Below are 16503 nucleotides of genomic sequence, written 5' to 3'. Positions count from 1 at the left end.
ATAAAGGTATCCCGCTCTGATAGATGCTTCTACCCAGTCTAATGAATCGAACGGGTTTAATACAATAAGAACTCAGCTTCATGCTTGCCCAATGCGAGTGAAAATTCAGTTTGGATAATCCCAAGATGAGAGCGAGTTGAGTTGGCGTGAAGTAAAAATATGTTTATTGTTTTTCGTTGTAAAATACGTTGCAGACTTCATATCTTAGACTATGTAAAGTAAATTCGTAAAACAGTAAAGTGTGACTACCACCAGCTGGGGCGGACACGAAAGAAACTTTTCATTTTTACTACCTGAAAAATCGTACTTGAAATAGATGGGACTGATGGAGTGGAAAAGGGCGCAGAAAAGAAACCAGATTCACAAAACTGCTTCATTCCCCTCCTGGCTCTGTAGGCAGGTCACGCATGGTCAGGTTACACACACACACACGTGTATATATTTTATCTAGGCCAAAGTAATACAGAGAAGTGGTAACTGTATGCCAAAAAAAAAAAAAAACTGAGATGCATTGGATTCCGTATTTAAATTTCACCTGTGTATTAGTGTCTAACCATGTCTTTAAGTGGTATTATCACAAACAAAAAGAATATCTGTAAATACTAAAAAAAATTACTTTTGCGTTCTTCTTCTCACATTTTTATTCCCTAAATTTTTTTTTCAGGGAGTAATTTTATTCTGTATTGATAAATGGGATGACTTTATTTTTAAACTATTTTTAGGAATAAAATATTCTTCCTATAGGGTGTTTTCAGGAATAAAATTACTCATTTATCAATACAAAAATAGAGTTGTTCATCCAAAAAAAGTTCAATGATAAAATGTATCTTAACCCCCAATTTTTGTTTGATAAAGTAATTCTATTTTTGTCTGTTTCTTTCAAAATGTTGGCCGGACACCTTACGAACGCCAGGGAGCTAGCGTTTACTTGTAGAACATTTTTATATGCTATCTTGATGACCCTTTCCATTTATACCTGCCTAATAAAAAAATTGAACGACAAAAAATACAATTTATCTATCAGACTTGTTCACCAAAATACAGATATATTTTCATTATTTCTTTTCTTTATCAAAACACTCCATCGTTGCCGGATGCTTGAATTAATGTATGTCAGGAAAAAAAAAAATTATACAAACATCATTTTTACTACTCACCTTCTTTTTGTTAGGCAAATTATGAAATGATAGAGCAGGTGCATTTAAAAGGGTTGCTATGTTTTTTATTTCAGCTCTGAGGCTTGCTTGTGATGCTTAATCTACCTCACTCCAATTATTTTACCAAAAAAAAAAAGAAAAAGAAAAACTCAATCCATTTTTTTCTTCTTCAGATTGTGGGTTCTCTGGCCACCACCCAGTCTTTCTGATTGGATTATCAGGAACTTTGATTGTCGTAAGCAGGGGATGTGTTAATTTCTTTGTGAACTTTTGCAGTATTGAATACAATCTCTTTTTGTCCCGGGAAAAAAAAAACCTCTGGCCAAAAAAGGGGTAAAAAATTGGAAGTAAACAGCTCGTGTGACGTGTAAAATATAGTTATCGTGGCAAAATGTAGTTGGTGGGTTTGTTTTACGCTGGGTCCCATGTCATTTTCGTAATTTCGAGGAGAAGCACGCCCCTCTTGACTACAAACCCACACTAGTTATACCGCGTTAAGTTTTCCGTTTTCCCTCCGTGTAGTTTCCTCTCTAGTCTGGAGTCTTGACCCATCTTCCTCGAGAGGCCTTTATAAGAGACATTAAGAGCGAACTCGGAAGCGGAGAGTTCCAAATGAATTACTAAACTGAAGATACAGTGAGGGGAAGTGGCTCATTTCACCGTTGAGCGAGGGAGAGAATTCGAAGGCAAAATGAAGAACATTTTCAAGAAGCTTCACAAAGCGAGCAACCACGACCCTAATCGATCCAATGAAACCCCGGCTTCCGTCGCATCAGCTTCTGATGCCTCTGATCACCGTCCTGCACCCCTTCAAAACTCTGCCCCTTCTCCGGCCAGTCCCTCTTCATTGTCTCCCTCTTCGGCAGCGGCCGGTGCTTCCCAACCCCCGCCTGCTACGCCCAATCGGCAAGACTATTTTTTGTCAGAGGAGGAGTATCAGGTGCAGCTTGCCCTGGCCATCAGTGCTTCCAAGTCTGATTTTCGGGACGATCCTGAGAAGGATCAGATCCGAGCGGCCACGCTGCTGAGCCTGGGAGGCCATCGAATTGATTCAGCAATGAATCGTGATGATGTGGCGAAGGCGCTGTCCAGACAGTACTGGGTGAGTTTGGCTTTGGTCACGAAAATTCAATTTCGGTAACTGAAATGAAGGCATGAATTAAGGGTTATGCTGAATGATTTTGTGTTGATGTTAATTAGGGTTTTTTTAATCCTATAGTCGAGTTTCTCATGTAGTGAACTGTATAATCGAGCTTACATTTCCGGATTTAGTAAGGATAGCGATTTGTTTGAACTGCGTATCATGGACTGTATCTTGAGCAGTTCCGTAGGATTTGATGCATCCGGAAAGCTGAATGAACTATTGAGGCAAGAAAGAAAGAAAAAAGAAAGCTGAAAGAACTATGAGAAGTCAAATTTAATTTAGCCTTTTATTCCAGCCTTTAAAATTCTGAAATTGGCATGTTATTCAACAAGTGACGTTGTTGTGTAATTGGTGAACTTAGATTTGAATTCTTCATGTAGTACTGCTGATTGAACTAATTGAAGTGTGGAATTGGTGAACCTAGAATGCTTGCTACTTGTGTCTGTCCCCATTGATGTCCCCCACCCCTCCACATGCTTCTCATTTGGGTTGTCATGCATCTTTCTCTTGACCAGGAATACAACGTGCTTGACTATGAAGAGAAAGTAGTTGATGGTTTTTATGATGTATATGGTCTTTGTACTGATTCATCGATGCAAGGAAAGATGCCCTCTTTGGAAGACCTTGAAGCAAATCCGGGTAATTCAAGTTTTGAAGTTGTCATAGTGAATCAAGCAATTGATCCTGCCCTGGAAGAGTTAGTGCAAATCGCACAATGTGTAGCACTAGATTGTCCTGTCACTGATGTTGGTGTTTTGGTGCAAAGACTGGCTGAACTTGTTACAGGGCATATGGGTGGCCCTGTAAAGGATGCTAATATTATATTAGCAAGATGGACAGAAAGAAGTACAGAGCTACGGACATCTCTTCAGACAAGTATGTTACCTATAGGGTCTATAAATATTGGCCTATCCAGGCACCGTGCTCTGCTTTTTAAGGTCAGCATTTTGGCTGTTGGTGATTGAATTCTCTTGAGCCATGCCATAACTTGACATTTGATGATTTACTATTCTCTAGTCTAGTTATCATTATTGCAAGCCTGTGGCATGTGTATATTGGAAATTTATTGAAGATGATATCTAACTGCTTTTCAGTTTACTTTAAACAGTTCGTAAAAGAAATTAATAAGGAAATTGATTAAAATTCAAAACAAATAAAATTATATTATTCATCTAGAATAGGATGGTTACATCTAGTAAAGTTTACCCTCCTAGACCACATTGAGAAAGTTCTGCCAAATAAAGTTAGCTTGAATAATCAAATTATAGGTTAGGCAAGCTGATCATTATTTCTATTTAAACTATTTTTGTTCTAGCATATTGAGGATAAATCTTTTAAATTATTTTTGTGTTCTTTGGTCGTAGATGATTATATTAAGGTTCTCCATTAATCTTATTCTTGCCAAGATCTTTGGACATTTGCTTAATCCTTTGAACGCCTCACTTTTTGACTTGTTGACAGCATGATGCAACTTATTTTTGTGCATGTAGGTATTGTCTGACAATATCAAGATGCCCTGTAGACTGGTTAAAGGTAGTCATTACACTGGTGTTGAGGATGATGCTGTCAACATTATAAAGTTGGAGGATGAAAGGTTATAGTGTTTGTTATTCTTTGATTTCTGAATGTATTTCCTGTTATTGTTTTTTGTGCGCACATGAACAAGTGTGTGTGTTATTATTTCCTGGTATGCTGTTGTCCATCTTCATTAATATGTATTGGTATTTTGGCATGGCACTAATATGTCCTTTCCTGCCATCAGGGAGTTTTTGGTTGATCTTATGGCTGCTCCTGGTACTCTTATTCCAACTGATATTTTTAATCCTAAAGACCCTTCCTTTAAGCCATACAATCCCAAGAATTTTCCAGCCTTACAGTCAACAAATGAAAATAGATTTTCTTACCCAAGACCTTTGTCATCTGATGGTGAAGGCAGTAGTCAAAGTTCTGCGATCAGAAGTGATTCATCATCATTGAATGTGAGACCATATTTTGGGAAGTCTGATTATATGTCTTCAAACCTGAGTTTGGGTGGAGAAACTGGTGTTGGTCCTTCCAAAGTTCCTAGTAAAGCATCTTCTAGCCAAGCAGACAATTTTTTTCCATCAGCCAGTAGTTCTCTGTACAAAGGAACTCGTGGAATGAATGCTATTGGTGATGGGACTAGACTGAACATCAATGTTGTACCATATGGTCAGAATGGTCCAGATGACTCTAGGAACCTTTTTGCAGATCTTAACCCATTCCAGATAAAAGGAACGGGCAAGACTGCTGTACACAACAAACCCGTGGAAAATCAAGCTCCTGAACTTCATAGTACGAAAGAAAACAAATTTTCTGGTCGACCCCCGGTACCTTTGATGTGGAAGAACCGTTATGCATACAATGAAGATCCCAGGAAACTTAACCGTAATCCTAATGAATATAACCCTTCTTCGTTAGCTTCCAATAGTTCTTCTGTATCGGAAAAAGTTGATGTCAATAATTCCAACTCATCATACCATGCAAATATCAATAGAGACAAAGAGAGGAGCTTGATGCAAGTTACTGGCACAGTATCAGCATCTGGTTCTGGTGATCTGAACAGGGATGAAGGTTTCAATGCTGAATGGAACAAAGGGAATGTGGAAAAATCTCAAAACAGCATAGCAGATGTTGTCAAAGAACAGGAAAACAATGAAATTGGATTTCATGACCGAAGAAAAAGCACTCATGACAGATTCATGGGTAGCAAGTTGAAACTAAAGGAGCTAGAGAGTCCTAGTTCATCAGTTGATTCCATCACAAATAGGGTTGACCAAATCTTGGATGATGTAGATGTGGGCGAATGTGAAATTCCATGGGAGGATCTGGTTCTTGGTGAAAGAATTGGTCTAGGTAATTTGAATAACTTTCTTTCATTTTCTTATCGGAATGTTGTTATTCACTGGGAAGTTGATATGGTGTTGTTTAGTGTAAGAAGAGTTGTTAACGTATATTTACATAATAGGTCACTTCTTGTATGATCATGTGAATTTCAAAATCATGATTTAGTTCTATTCATGCAAGCATAGTCCTAAGGTTTTGGTGAGCTTCTCTAACCCAAATTCACTTAATTTTCCGCATGATAGTACTATGTAAGGATTCAAAGAATTTTTGTGGATGCTTTTGTTGTGTTAGTTTTGTGTTTCAGTAAACTTTTATTCTGAGTATCTTTTAATTTCCATGTTTTCTTTTAATAGGTTCATATGGTGAGGTATATCAAGCTGACTGGAATGGCACAGTGAGTATTCTAATTGCTTTGTGTACTTGATTGAGAAGAATCTTGTTTTATATTGAATTGGGAAATGATTAAGGGACAACCTAGCAATAACTGCCATTAGAGTTTTGTTGCCTTTTCATGGGTGGTTCATCAAATGGTACAATAAATGGCCCCAATAACTCATCCCAAGCAGTAATGGAGCGTGTCTGGATAGTCTTGCTTGACTGGCACATTCTCAGAATTGTCTCATTTTGCTTTATTCCAAGATTTTTTCCCAAAATGGAATTAATCATATTCTCTTATATTCTGACTGATGATATGTTAAACTTTCAGGAGGTTGCTGTGAAGAAGTTTTTGGATCAGGATTTTTCAGGTGCTGCCTTGGCTGAATTCAAAAGAGAAGTAAGCATTAAGTTGGCCTTTTCTGCTTCCAATCGCCATAAATGATGATATAAATGATACCTATGGTGGTTTTCTGTGCAAATAAGGGCGGATATTAATTAAAAATTGTTCTGATGATGATAATGTACCATCTACTCACTTACTGCCTTAGTTATTATTGCTTCCAACATGTCCAGAAGATTTCATCCGTAAAAGTATGCAAAAGTTAAGTTGAACTGCATTGAATTTCTGATGCCCAAGGCATTAATCATCTGATTTTGGTTGATCGTCTAACTGTAGGTTTAAATTAATGTTAACTGAAACAGTGGACTGGGCAAATGGGTGGTTTAAGGGCCTTTTTGTTTAAATGATGGTTGATAAATCATAACATAAAAGAATAGTATTGTTATCCTTGCTTAATGAAGGCCAAAATGCTAATCCGTTTTCCATTTGTATCCTGTAAGGTACGGATAATGCGTAGACTGCGTCATCCTAATGTTGTTCTTTTTATGGGTGCTGTTACTCGACCTCCTAATCTCTCAATCATTACAGAGTTTCTTCCTAGGTAAATTTATGCACCACCTTTTCTTTTTTGCATTTCTTTAGAGTTTATACTGTCATTATTGTATCACATAATTATGATCCTCTTTTTCCCAACAAGACAAAAAGACAATAGTGACACGCACTTCATATCTATGTTGGTTTCTAAAGTCTAGAAGCTTGTGGGAAGTGGTGAACAATTTTATTTACTCATTTCACAAATTTAGCTTTTTTTGTCATTGATGTTGCACTTGACAGGGGAAGTTTGTACCGAATTCTTCATCGTCCTAATTGTCAAATTGATGAAAAACGCAGAATTAAAATGGCTCTGGACGTGGTATGAAATAATATATTTCATCCTTTTTTGACCAACATTTTCATTGGTCATCTTTCAATTTTTGATTCCTTTGAATTGCAGGCAAGAGGCATGAATTGCTTACACACCAGCACACCTACAATTGTTCACCGTGATCTGAAGTCACCAAATCTCTTGGTTGATAAGAACTGGAATGTTAAGGTGTATATTGAAACTTAATTCATTGTCAATGTGCTATGTCAGCTTTTTTCCCCCCATTTATACCTATTCCTGAATTCTTTCTTCACTCATTAAATTAGATAGTTGTTAGTAATGACCCTCTGCTATTGGGCCAAGAGTGGTAAAGATTTGTGGTTGCAGTAAGAATCTGAGAGAAATAGCTAAGGATGAGGTGGCTGGAGGGATAAGGGAGGAATTATTCGGCAATAGCTAAATTGCTTACAGGGATGAGGTGTTTTCCAGGCCTTGTGCCTTGAGTGCGCCTTTCACCATTGACAACACTCTAGCAATGTATATTCTCTTGAGCTTTAACTTTTGGGTGGTGGTCTGATAGAATAGATGAATAATTCTCTTTTGGAAGGAGAGTCTCAAGCCTTTGGAATGCTAGAGGAACCTTATTCTCATCTTTTATTCTTCATCATTTTCCTACTGCTATCACCACAATCTGCTATGTCCTATGCCCATTTCTCTATTTGGAGGAGGATTTACGCTTCCATACATAAATAATACTATGAATCTACAAACTATGTTAATTGTAATTACGACACTTTCTGAGCTAATTTTTCTTTCTTTCGGGCCTTCTTTTGGGGTGGGGAATGATCATCTGCAGTCAGTAATTGTGGGTTTTATCAAGGAGTGTACTTTGACAGCCTGCTCTTCCATGTATCTGCAGGTTTGTGATTTTGGGTTGTCGCGACTGAAGCATAACACATTTTTATCATCCAAGTCAACTGCTGGAACGGTGAGAATTTGAAACAATTCTGTATTATTGTGGATGATCATTTATTTAACCGCATTCTCTATGTTCAATCCTGACTTTTTTCTTCAACATGTTAGCCTGAATGGATGGCTCCTGAAGTTCTTCGGAATGAGCCCTCAAATGAGAAGTGAGTTGTTCTTTAACTAAACCCTTTACCTGTATTTTTCAGCTTTCAGTAAACGTTTATATTTGATTTTTATTAATGATGTGTCCATCATTAGTTCCCAAATATTAACTGAGCCACTAATAGGCTGTTTGATAAGCAAAATAGAATGAAATAATTTTTTTTTTAAAAAGTGATTTTATACTCGAGAAACGTTTTAATGTTTGTGAATTAAAAAATAATAAAACATGATAGATATTGTTAAATAACGGTACCAAAAATATAGTGAATATTGCATATCTCATTTTTATTTAGTGGAAAGGGATTCCTTTTTTGGTAGACTAATCAAGCTATAAAGTGTAGGACAGCTTTACTAATGTTTTGGTATAAAATTATTCAAATGTCTCCAATCAGCCAGTCAATTGCGTTCCCGTGGCGTACTTTTCTGATGCTAATTAGGTCCTGTTAGGCCTGTTCTACCATACATCCTGGGAGGTAATTTTTTTCCCACAGCCGGGATAATCTCTTGGCAAGTTTTTCAATAATTTAATAAAATGTTTTAAATTCTTGTTTCAAGATAAAGAAAATTTCATGCCAATTAATGCCGCAACATCATTTTAACAATATGACAATTTAGCTTTTGAACATGTGAAATTGCGCAAGGTCAGAGAAATATTTATGTGGGGTTGCTGTTTATGGAAATATTTATGCCATCGTATGATAGCAATGAAAAACCTGTTTTTTTTTTTTTTTCGAGTAAGATGAAAGACCTGGTTTCGGTTCTGACCATTCGGGTCCATCTATGGATTTCACCGTCGCCAAAGCACGTTATATCTCCTCTGACTTGAGGCTCGGAAAGCATGGCTGCTGAAGGCTGTGCCAGTACCCCGATTAACACGTGTGATGTCAAATGTACCAGGTGTGATGTATACAGTTTTGGAGTCATTCTATGGGAGCTTGCTACTCTAAAGTTGCCATGGAGTGGGATGAATCCTATGCAAGTTGTTGGTGCTGTAGGTTTCCAAAATCGTCGTTTAGATATCCCCAAGGAAGTTGATCCTTTAGTTGCAAGAATTATCTGGGAATGTTGGCAACAGTAAGCGTAATCTATCTAGCTATTTTAAGTTTTGTTTGTCATGATGCTTTTTGCAACACTCAAAATTGCGCAACATTATGGCAACATTTTAGTTGATGAAAATTTTCTTACACCAGGGATCCCAATTCGCGACCCTCATTTGCACAGCTCACGGTAGCACTAAAGCCCCTGCAGCGTCTAGTAATACGTCTCATCAAGACCAGCCAGCTTCAACTTAGGCGCAGGAGATTTCTGTAAATTCTACCCCTTAAACTATCCATTTCTCAAGTGTGGATAAGGAGGTTTTCTGCATAATTTATTTCTGTGAGTATATGTGTATATATATATGTATCAAAGGAAAAATGAGAAATGAAATCACGCCAAAGCTTGTAAGGCAAATGTTCGTATTGAGGAGCATGAGAATTGTGCTGCAGCTCAAACGACTGCAGAACCATTTTTGTATAGATATTCATAGTTTCACCAATTATACAAAGCTGACGTGTAAATCACCTATTCTCAATTCTGCTGTCAAAGGGAAGGAAAATGAAAATAATTACCAGCTACTGTCGTGTGATTTAAATTTAAAAATTTTGTATTTTCCTTTTTTTTTCCCCTGCTACATTATTGTAAAAAATATTTTTAAAAAACTTTAAAGTCACAATTATCTTAGAACAAAGTTATACCTCTAAAGTGGTAATTATTTAAAATGGAGAGTATGTTTGAACATCTTGGCCATAAGCCTTGTAAACGTCGGGTTGCGAATCAGAAAGTAGTGCAATCATGGATCCGGAGCATGTGTTGGCGTATTCTAATGCTGTTAAAATGTCTTTCTATGCAACGCAAATGTTGTTAGCAGCACAAGGGAAAATCTAGCGCTACACATTGAATATCGTCAACTCAATGATAAAAATGAAGCTCGACACTTTCATGAGAAAAAAGGGAACCGGCCAACCAAAGTACATCTCTGACTAATTGGAGGTGAGGCTTTGACGATCATTATTAATGATTGACATTATCAGTAGATAGAAAACTATAGATGAACAGATCCCTTAGCTTGCCCTTAAGATAAGTGTACTTCCTGAGGAGACCTTCCCTTTGGAACCCAACCTTTTCCAAGACCCTTTGAGAAGCCTTGTTCTCTGCAACAGTGAAAGCTTGTAGCCTTAGCAAGTGAGGCAAATCCTCGAACACTTGCAACACAGCCATCTTTACTGCGTTCGTGACAATCCCCTGACCCCAATAGTTGGCTCCTACAGCATACCCAATGTCGGCCTTACACCTTTCATCGCCCGACCACGGAAACACCGATACAAAGCCGATCGATCGGTCATCCAGGCATATGGATCGTCGCCATGGATGAGGTATGCAAACGTCTCTGATGAAAGCGAATGCCTCCTCCTTAGAACCAATAGTCTTCCACCGCAGGTTCTGAGTCACTCGATCGTCTCCCGCCCACAACAACAAGTCATCGGCGTCGCTCAACTTGAATGGCCGCAGCGAGATCCTTGACATGTCAATTGCCATGATGCTCCACTATGTCTCCCTTATTGCGCTGCTCTTGTGGATCTTTTGTATAGCCAAAGTTTTCGGATTATTATATCAAATGGTCGCTGGTCAGTCGAATACCAGAGGAAAGAGCCGTGTCATTAATTATTCGAGTCAAAAAAGACCCGCTTTGCCTTGCTTTCCAAGCTCACTACCCCTGTTTTTTCGCCGTGGCATTCTTGGCTTCTTGCGTTTTAACTCATCACTCTCTTTATGTCGTTGGACGGCTAATATATAAATATATATATATATATATATATAATTAACAATTATTATTAGTAATCATCAATCAACTTCTTTATCCTTATTATCTTTATTCAAGTCCGTGGCTCGCGATTCATCAGCCATCATTTCCGTTTTTTTCATAACTCATTTCAATTTTATTTCAAAGCAGCTTGATGCCCGTGCATCTATTTTTGAACCTAAACTAAAATAATTTTACAATATTAACTAATATAAATGAAAAAAGTTTACATAAAATATTATAATATTATCCAATACGATGAGTGCATAATTGTGAAAACAAAGATTAAAGAACTTATTATGAATTTTCAAATGCACTCCACAATTGTTAAGAAGGTTGCAAGCAGCTCTATCTCTGTTATGGTGTTTTCTTTATAAATTACAACATAATTTATTATTTTATTGTGCAATTTTGTATCTTTTCTTTCTCATTTGGAGGTCTATCTAATAATTAGATAGTTTATAATATTTTTTACATACAATTCATGAAAAATTAAAATTATGAGATAAATATAACAGTCATATGATGCCATATTTTCTATTAAATTATGTAAAGGTAAATAAATTTATGAAGTATTATAATTTTATTTATGATTTATAAATATCAACAATCAACAAATAAACATGTTAATATATCTTGAAAACTTGATTTTCAAGGGAAACATCAATATTTTTAAATCTGTAGTTGAGATATTATAATATCTAATATCATCAACATTAAAACACAAATTTGATGCTTGAGTCTTCAAATACAAATTATATATAAATTAAAACTTTAAAATTTAGTTAATTTGTTCAAAGTTTATAATTCAAATGAAAATTAAAAATTAAACAAATATCATTAAAACATTATTCGAAGTAAGAAATTTGGATCATGTGCAGAATATGATATGAATAAATTATTATGAGCATGCTTTTCAAAACAAAATTTTCCAGAGAGATGTCCAATATATGTGCGTGCGTGTGTGTGTGGCGCTTCCTCTTCATCCAAATTTATTATACTTGTAAAGTTGTAAGATAATTAACAAACTATTATACTCTAATCATCTCAAATCATAAAATATTTTTAAATAAGATCCCACATACTAATAAATCTCATTGAATACACTTAATAATTTTATTTTTTCAAAATATAAATATAAATTTTTAAAAATGTCCACTATTTAATTTACTGAAAAAAGAAGGATAGAAATTAATTATAGAGAGATAAAGGATAATATTAGAATAATTTAATAAAATCTTAATTTTCTCAAAGTGTCTTGTATTATGAAACATTGAATCTTTTCAAAAAGTATCTTATAATTAGAGACGAAGGGAGTACTTATGAAACCACAACTCCATGTAAATAAAGCATAGTAAGTTTTTTCAATTCTGTTACTTATGAGAGAAAGATTTAAAATGATGAAGGAAAATTCAATAAAAAAAAGTATGAAATGTATGATTATACGCAATTACCTAACATTCACTGTAAATGTGAGATCTATCAGAAATTGACTTGCTCTTCTAATGTCTACTGGCACATTACGAATCTCATTGTGCCATCAACTAGGAACAAAAAATCTTCATGAAGGATGACACAAAAGGGAGGCGAGAAGACCTTGGTAATTGAGGGAGGAGTCAGAGACGAGAAGAGTTTTGTGATTTTACTTGTCTTGATAAGGGAATGGAATGTCTAAATCATATTAGAAGTGAGACAAAAATCTTGTCTACTTTGTAGTTGCTCAATTTGATAGTAAGTTTGTGTAATTAGAATTTTAAAACTAAAAATAAATTTTAATTCATTTTAAATATAATAATTTTTAATATTTAAGAAAATTTGATAGAAAATCTAACGTGCCCGCTAAACTTATATATTTCCAGAGTGGGGAAGCTAAGAAAAATAATTATGGAAAGTTATGATGATAGGAAAGTGGAAGAGATAATGAGACAGAAATGAGAGAAAATAGGAATTAAAATAATTCATTTTAAATATATACTCCCTCTATTCAAAAATATAAGACATTTTTTGAGGAGTTTGATGTTAAAAAATGTAAGGCATTTTTAGTTTTTCGAGGTGTAATCATTGTCTTTTTTTCAAAAGTGTCCCTATTGATAATAACTTTGTATTTATTGCAGGGTGTTTAATATGGGCAAATATGAAAAGATGAGATTAATGAAAAGTAAGTAATTACTTTATTGGGAGGTGAGATTTGATTAAAAATGCCTTATATTTTTGGATGGAGGGAGTAACTTTTAATACTTACAAAAATTTGATAGAAAATCTAATGCATGCACGTTGAAATTGTATACTTTTGAGGGTGCCATAGTTGGGAAGTTATGATAATAGGTGAGATCATGAGAGAGAAAATTTAAAGATAAAATTCTAATTATTTGTAAAAAAAATTATTTTAAAAAATTAATGCTAATGTGTATAGCCGATATAATTACAGCATTTTAAAAAATGCATACTTGTTGAGCTTAGAAGGTGGCTTGTGATTTTACTTACACACACTATAAATTTAAAATGTTATTATATTATTTATCATAATGAATAATATATTATTTATCACTCTTATTTCTATCTTGTCATGTGAAGTTACAATGATAGAAGAGTGGGAGAGATAATGAGGGAGGAATAAGAAAAAACTATAAATTTTGAAAAATCTGTCAAAAAAATTAAATCAGTTTTTAAAATAGAAATTTGAAATTACCAAAAAAAAGGTTAATAGAATTTATATTGGGGGGATTATATCCAACTCCTTCCAAAAGAATTTATTATAGATAAGGACTAATAATAAATTTCATTGAAAAAATAATTATATTTTTATTTTAATAACAATCCATTCTGTATTAATTTTTATTTATAATTAATTCAATAAGGAGGAGGTTGAATATAATTTTTTTTATTTATATTTGCGGTATTTTAATAAAAGATATCGTGTGAAGCTTGGAATACAGCTTACAATTTTACTTTTTTTTTTTACTTATATATATGTATATGCTATTGATCAGAAATCCATTTTCCGCAATATTTAAGCCTCTTAAACCACTGTACGTTCTCACGTAGAACAATTGTTGTGTTCACACTGCAATACTGCATACGGGAATGCTTGGTTTTTTATACTCAACACTCGTCTCTTCCCCAGGCGCCGAATGGTAATTATCTCACATCTCATGAAGTTATATTCCCAAGCAGACGTGACGGTTCAGTTTCTCACGCTTTCCTCGTCTTAGCGGTTCTTCTCTTTTAATGGTTCAGAACCTAAAAGGTTTGCCTTCTATCGGCCTCCCTTGGCGATTTCTTTGTCTTCTGGGGTCTCCCAAGGTGATCCTCTTTTCTCTTCGCCCTTTCTCCTTTATTTAATCGATCTAAATCATTTCCTTCTACTTCTTCGATGGTTCAAATATGTCTTTTTTTTCCCCTAATATTTTTTCTAATAATTGTTGTATTTCTTCTTCATGTATGTACTGTTCCATATGGTCTCACTAAATCTTATTTGGTATGATGGAAGAGTTTTTGATGGAATCAGAATTAAAATCAGAACAAAATTGAGTTATAAATGTATGTTTGGTAGGAAGATGGAATCTGAATATAATATTAACAAATATATGTATTTAAAATAGATAAAGACCGAAATGCTCTTTAAAAAAAATTAAAAACTCAGCCATTATGATAGAGTGTGTATGTGGGGCACTTATGACAATTTCATGAATTGTGTTAATTCCATCATGATGGAGATGGAATTGAATTCTGAGTATTTTGGCAGAATTGAAATCCATAAAGAATAAGCATGATTTTAATTTTAATTTCATTTCTCTTGAACCAATTCTAATGTATCAAACATGACTTAAAATGTCTCTGTGTATTGTTCCGTATGGTCAAACTGTAAGATGTCCCTGACACGCTTTTACAAACTAAACGAACTTGGGCAGGGCAGCCACCAAAGTTTTCTGGATCAATGATCGTGGATTCTTTTCTGTTTTCAAGTTACTCCGTGCTACAATAGTGGATGATGAGCTATGTAGTCTGTTCTTTTTGACGTTGTCAGGGGCATCGCATGATGCTTCTTGTCGAGTATCGATCTGTATCTGATAGATCGTCTGCTGCCTGTGTTAGCAGGCACACTGTTGTCCCTTTCTTTCTTATGTTTTACAGTCACATATTTTCTTCATGCCTCTTATATTTTTCTGTTGTTTCCCTAACTTTGTTCTTTTTAACTTGTAGATGGGTTGTGATGAATTGTTTTAATGCTACAAAGTGTTGTTCGATGTGGATTACTTAAAGAAGACTTATAAATGGTGGATCCAGCAGAGCCTTCTTCATACACGGGAGCTTCAATTTCCTGTGATTTCAGTTGGTTGTTATTTCAGATTATTTTCCTCCAAGACTTTGGCTTCGTTTCGATGCCTTTTATGTTTTTCATCCAGAATAGTACTCAACATCTCCCGTTAATTGTTGATGATAGTGTTTTCTCCCCATTCATCATTTCCCCGTATTTTATGTCTGCTTCGATGTTTTTCACATTCCAATTTTTCCGAACTAAATCGTTTCCTTTTCGGATTGCATTTTTGTATCCTTTCAGTCCACCGCTTCTTACGTTTTAGTCAATTTTGTACTTTGTATCTTCCTTTCAAGGAGAGATCTATCAGTGTTGTAATATTTGGGGACTCTATTGCTGATACATACAACTTGTACCGTTCGGACACATGAAGCCTCCTTTCGTTGTTGTCATTTTCCTCTGCAGTGTTAATTTGTATATCGGTACTTCTTAATTTCACATTCTTTTTAATCTTTGACTTGATATTGAACGCAAGAAATAATAAAAGGAAATGGAATTGAACAAATGAATTTATATGATGTTCGAATGTTCAACTATTGTACTAATTAAATCTAGTGTTTTTAACTATTGTACCAATTTCTTATAAGGCAATTGTAACGTGATCTCTATTTTAATTTTGAAGTGACTTGAGTAATTGGGGAATTGCAACTCGATGAATAACATAAGCCGTTTTTTTCCAAGTCAAGGTTCACATAAAAAGTTTTGAGCATAAAGTCATGCAATAAATTCACTGTAACTATGTTAGCACGTGTTTATAGCGTTAACAAAAATTCATTTTGAAGGGTCAAGAATTATAAGAAATTGCCTTAATGAAACGTTTAACTTATAACCAATTTCTAATTTAATTTATTTCATCTCTAGTATTAATTCCTGTGCGGAATTGGAATGAATATCTATTGAGAAAAGATAGAATGGATTTTTATAATTATACTAAAGTATATAAAATTTTTTTAGTCAACCAATTGAATTGTATCACTTTTTTTTGTTAAATAATTGAATAGTGTCGTTTGAAGGAAGGTTACTAAAAAATTATATTACAATTATATTCATGGTATTAAGACCGTACCGTTACATCATTTGTTTTATATGACATTTATATAAAGTAAGGGAAGAGAATATTATCCAATTTAAGTATTAAGACCCTATGGTTTTTGTGTTCGAAATAAGTTACACGGCAATCTTCATAAAGATAATCATCCAGCAAATATTAAATCTTCAGTTCAAAAGAGCTGAAAAACCGTGCATAAAAAAAAAAATCTGAAAAACCGAATTGTCAAAGCGTTATTTAGCAGTTTTTTTATTCGCATTTAGTATATTTTAATTGTAGATAATATTCAACAACTTTCATAGACTTATGTAGCCAAAATGAAAGACAATATTATCATTGCATCGAGGACTTCAATTATTCTAACGATTATAATTTTAAGTATATATGAATATTGCCCAGTATTTATATAAGC

At 34.5% G+C, this 16503-nt stretch overlaps 3 protein-coding genes across 4 annotated transcripts; 2 read left to right on the top strand and 1 right to left on the bottom strand.

Moving 5' to 3' along the window:
• Window positions 1-1664: 1664 nt before the first annotated feature.
• LOC129312349 (serine/threonine-protein kinase EDR1-like) lies at window positions 1665-9456 on the top strand. Of its 2 annotated transcripts, XM_054954906.1 has the most exons (13): window positions 1667-2259; window positions 2817-3239; window positions 3792-3895; window positions 4064-5178; window positions 5523-5563; window positions 5876-5944; window positions 6388-6488; window positions 6722-6800; window positions 6882-6980; window positions 7672-7740; window positions 7836-7885; window positions 8781-8957; window positions 9074-9456. In XM_054954906.1, exons 1-13 carry the CDS (start codon window positions 1849-1851, stop codon window positions 9192-9194), a joined length of 2859 nt encoding a protein of 952 aa, XP_054810881.1. In that variant the 5' UTR covers window positions 1667-1848; the 3' UTR covers window positions 9195-9456. The 2 variants fall into 2 exon arrangements, with proteins under 2 accessions (XP_054810889.1, XP_054810881.1); XM_054954914.1 differs by lacking the exons at window positions 8781-8957; window positions 9074-9456 and adding an exon at window positions 8276-8774 and having other exon boundaries at window positions 1665-2259.
• A 326-nt stretch (window positions 9457-9782) lies between these two features.
• Window positions 9783-10614, bottom strand: LOC129312361 (uncharacterized). Its single transcript, XM_054954928.1, has one exon. The coding sequence runs from the start codon at window positions 10458-10460 to the stop codon at window positions 9936-9938; it is 525 nt and encodes a 174-aa protein (XP_054810903.1). The 5' UTR covers window positions 10461-10614; the 3' UTR covers window positions 9783-9935.
• A 1674-nt stretch (window positions 10615-12288) lies between these two features.
• Window positions 12289-15434, top strand: LOC129302952 (uncharacterized). The gene is made up of 4 exons (XM_054941900.1): window positions 12289-12325; window positions 13716-13859; window positions 13963-14028; window positions 14637-15434. Exons 1-4 carry the CDS (start codon window positions 12289-12291, stop codon window positions 14708-14710), a joined length of 321 nt encoding a protein of 106 aa, XP_054797875.1. The 3' UTR covers window positions 14711-15434.
• The last annotated feature ends 1069 nt before the right edge of the window (window positions 15435-16503 follow it).

Source organism: Prosopis cineraria, unplaced genomic scaffold (assembly GCF_029017545.1).
Source record: "Prosopis cineraria cultivar Desert tree isolate PC_DT_omini unplaced genomic scaffold, ASM2901754v1 PC1, whole genome shotgun sequence".
Classification (NCBI taxonomy): Eukaryota; Viridiplantae; Streptophyta; class Magnoliopsida; order Fabales; family Fabaceae; genus Prosopis; species Prosopis cineraria.
Note: the sequence above shows the minus strand (reverse complement) of the source record. Positions and strands in the feature narration are given on the sequence as shown.

Excerpts from the sequence above, each read along its gene's own strand:
- LOC129312349 (XM_054954906.1), top strand. The coding sequence starts at position 1,849 with ATGAAGAACATTTTCAAGAAGCTTCACAAAGCGAGCAACCACGACCCT. Across the intron at positions 5,564-5,875 it reads AAGCTGACTGGAATGGCACA|GAGGTTGCTGTGAAGAAGTT; the intron begins GTGAGTATTCTA and ends TTAAACTTTCAG. Across the intron at positions 6,981-7,671 it reads ATAAGAACTGGAATGTTAAG|GTTTGTGATTTTGGGTTGTC; the intron begins GTGTATATTGAA and ends ATGTATCTGCAG.
- LOC129312361 (XM_054954928.1), bottom strand. The coding sequence starts at position 10,460 with ATGGCAATTGACATGTCAAGGATCTCGCTGCGGCCATTCAAGTTGAGC.
- LOC129302952 (XM_054941900.1), top strand. The coding sequence starts at position 12,289 with ATGAAGGATGACACAAAAGGGAGGCGAGAAGACCTTG. Across the intron at positions 13,860-13,962 it reads TCTTCCCCAGGCGCCGAATG|AACCTAAAAGGTTTGCCTTC; the intron begins GTAATTATCTCA and ends TTAATGGTTCAG. Across the intron at positions 14,029-14,636 it reads GTCTTCTGGGGTCTCCCAAG|GGCAGCCACCAAAGTTTTCT; the intron begins GTGATCCTCTTT and ends GAACTTGGGCAG.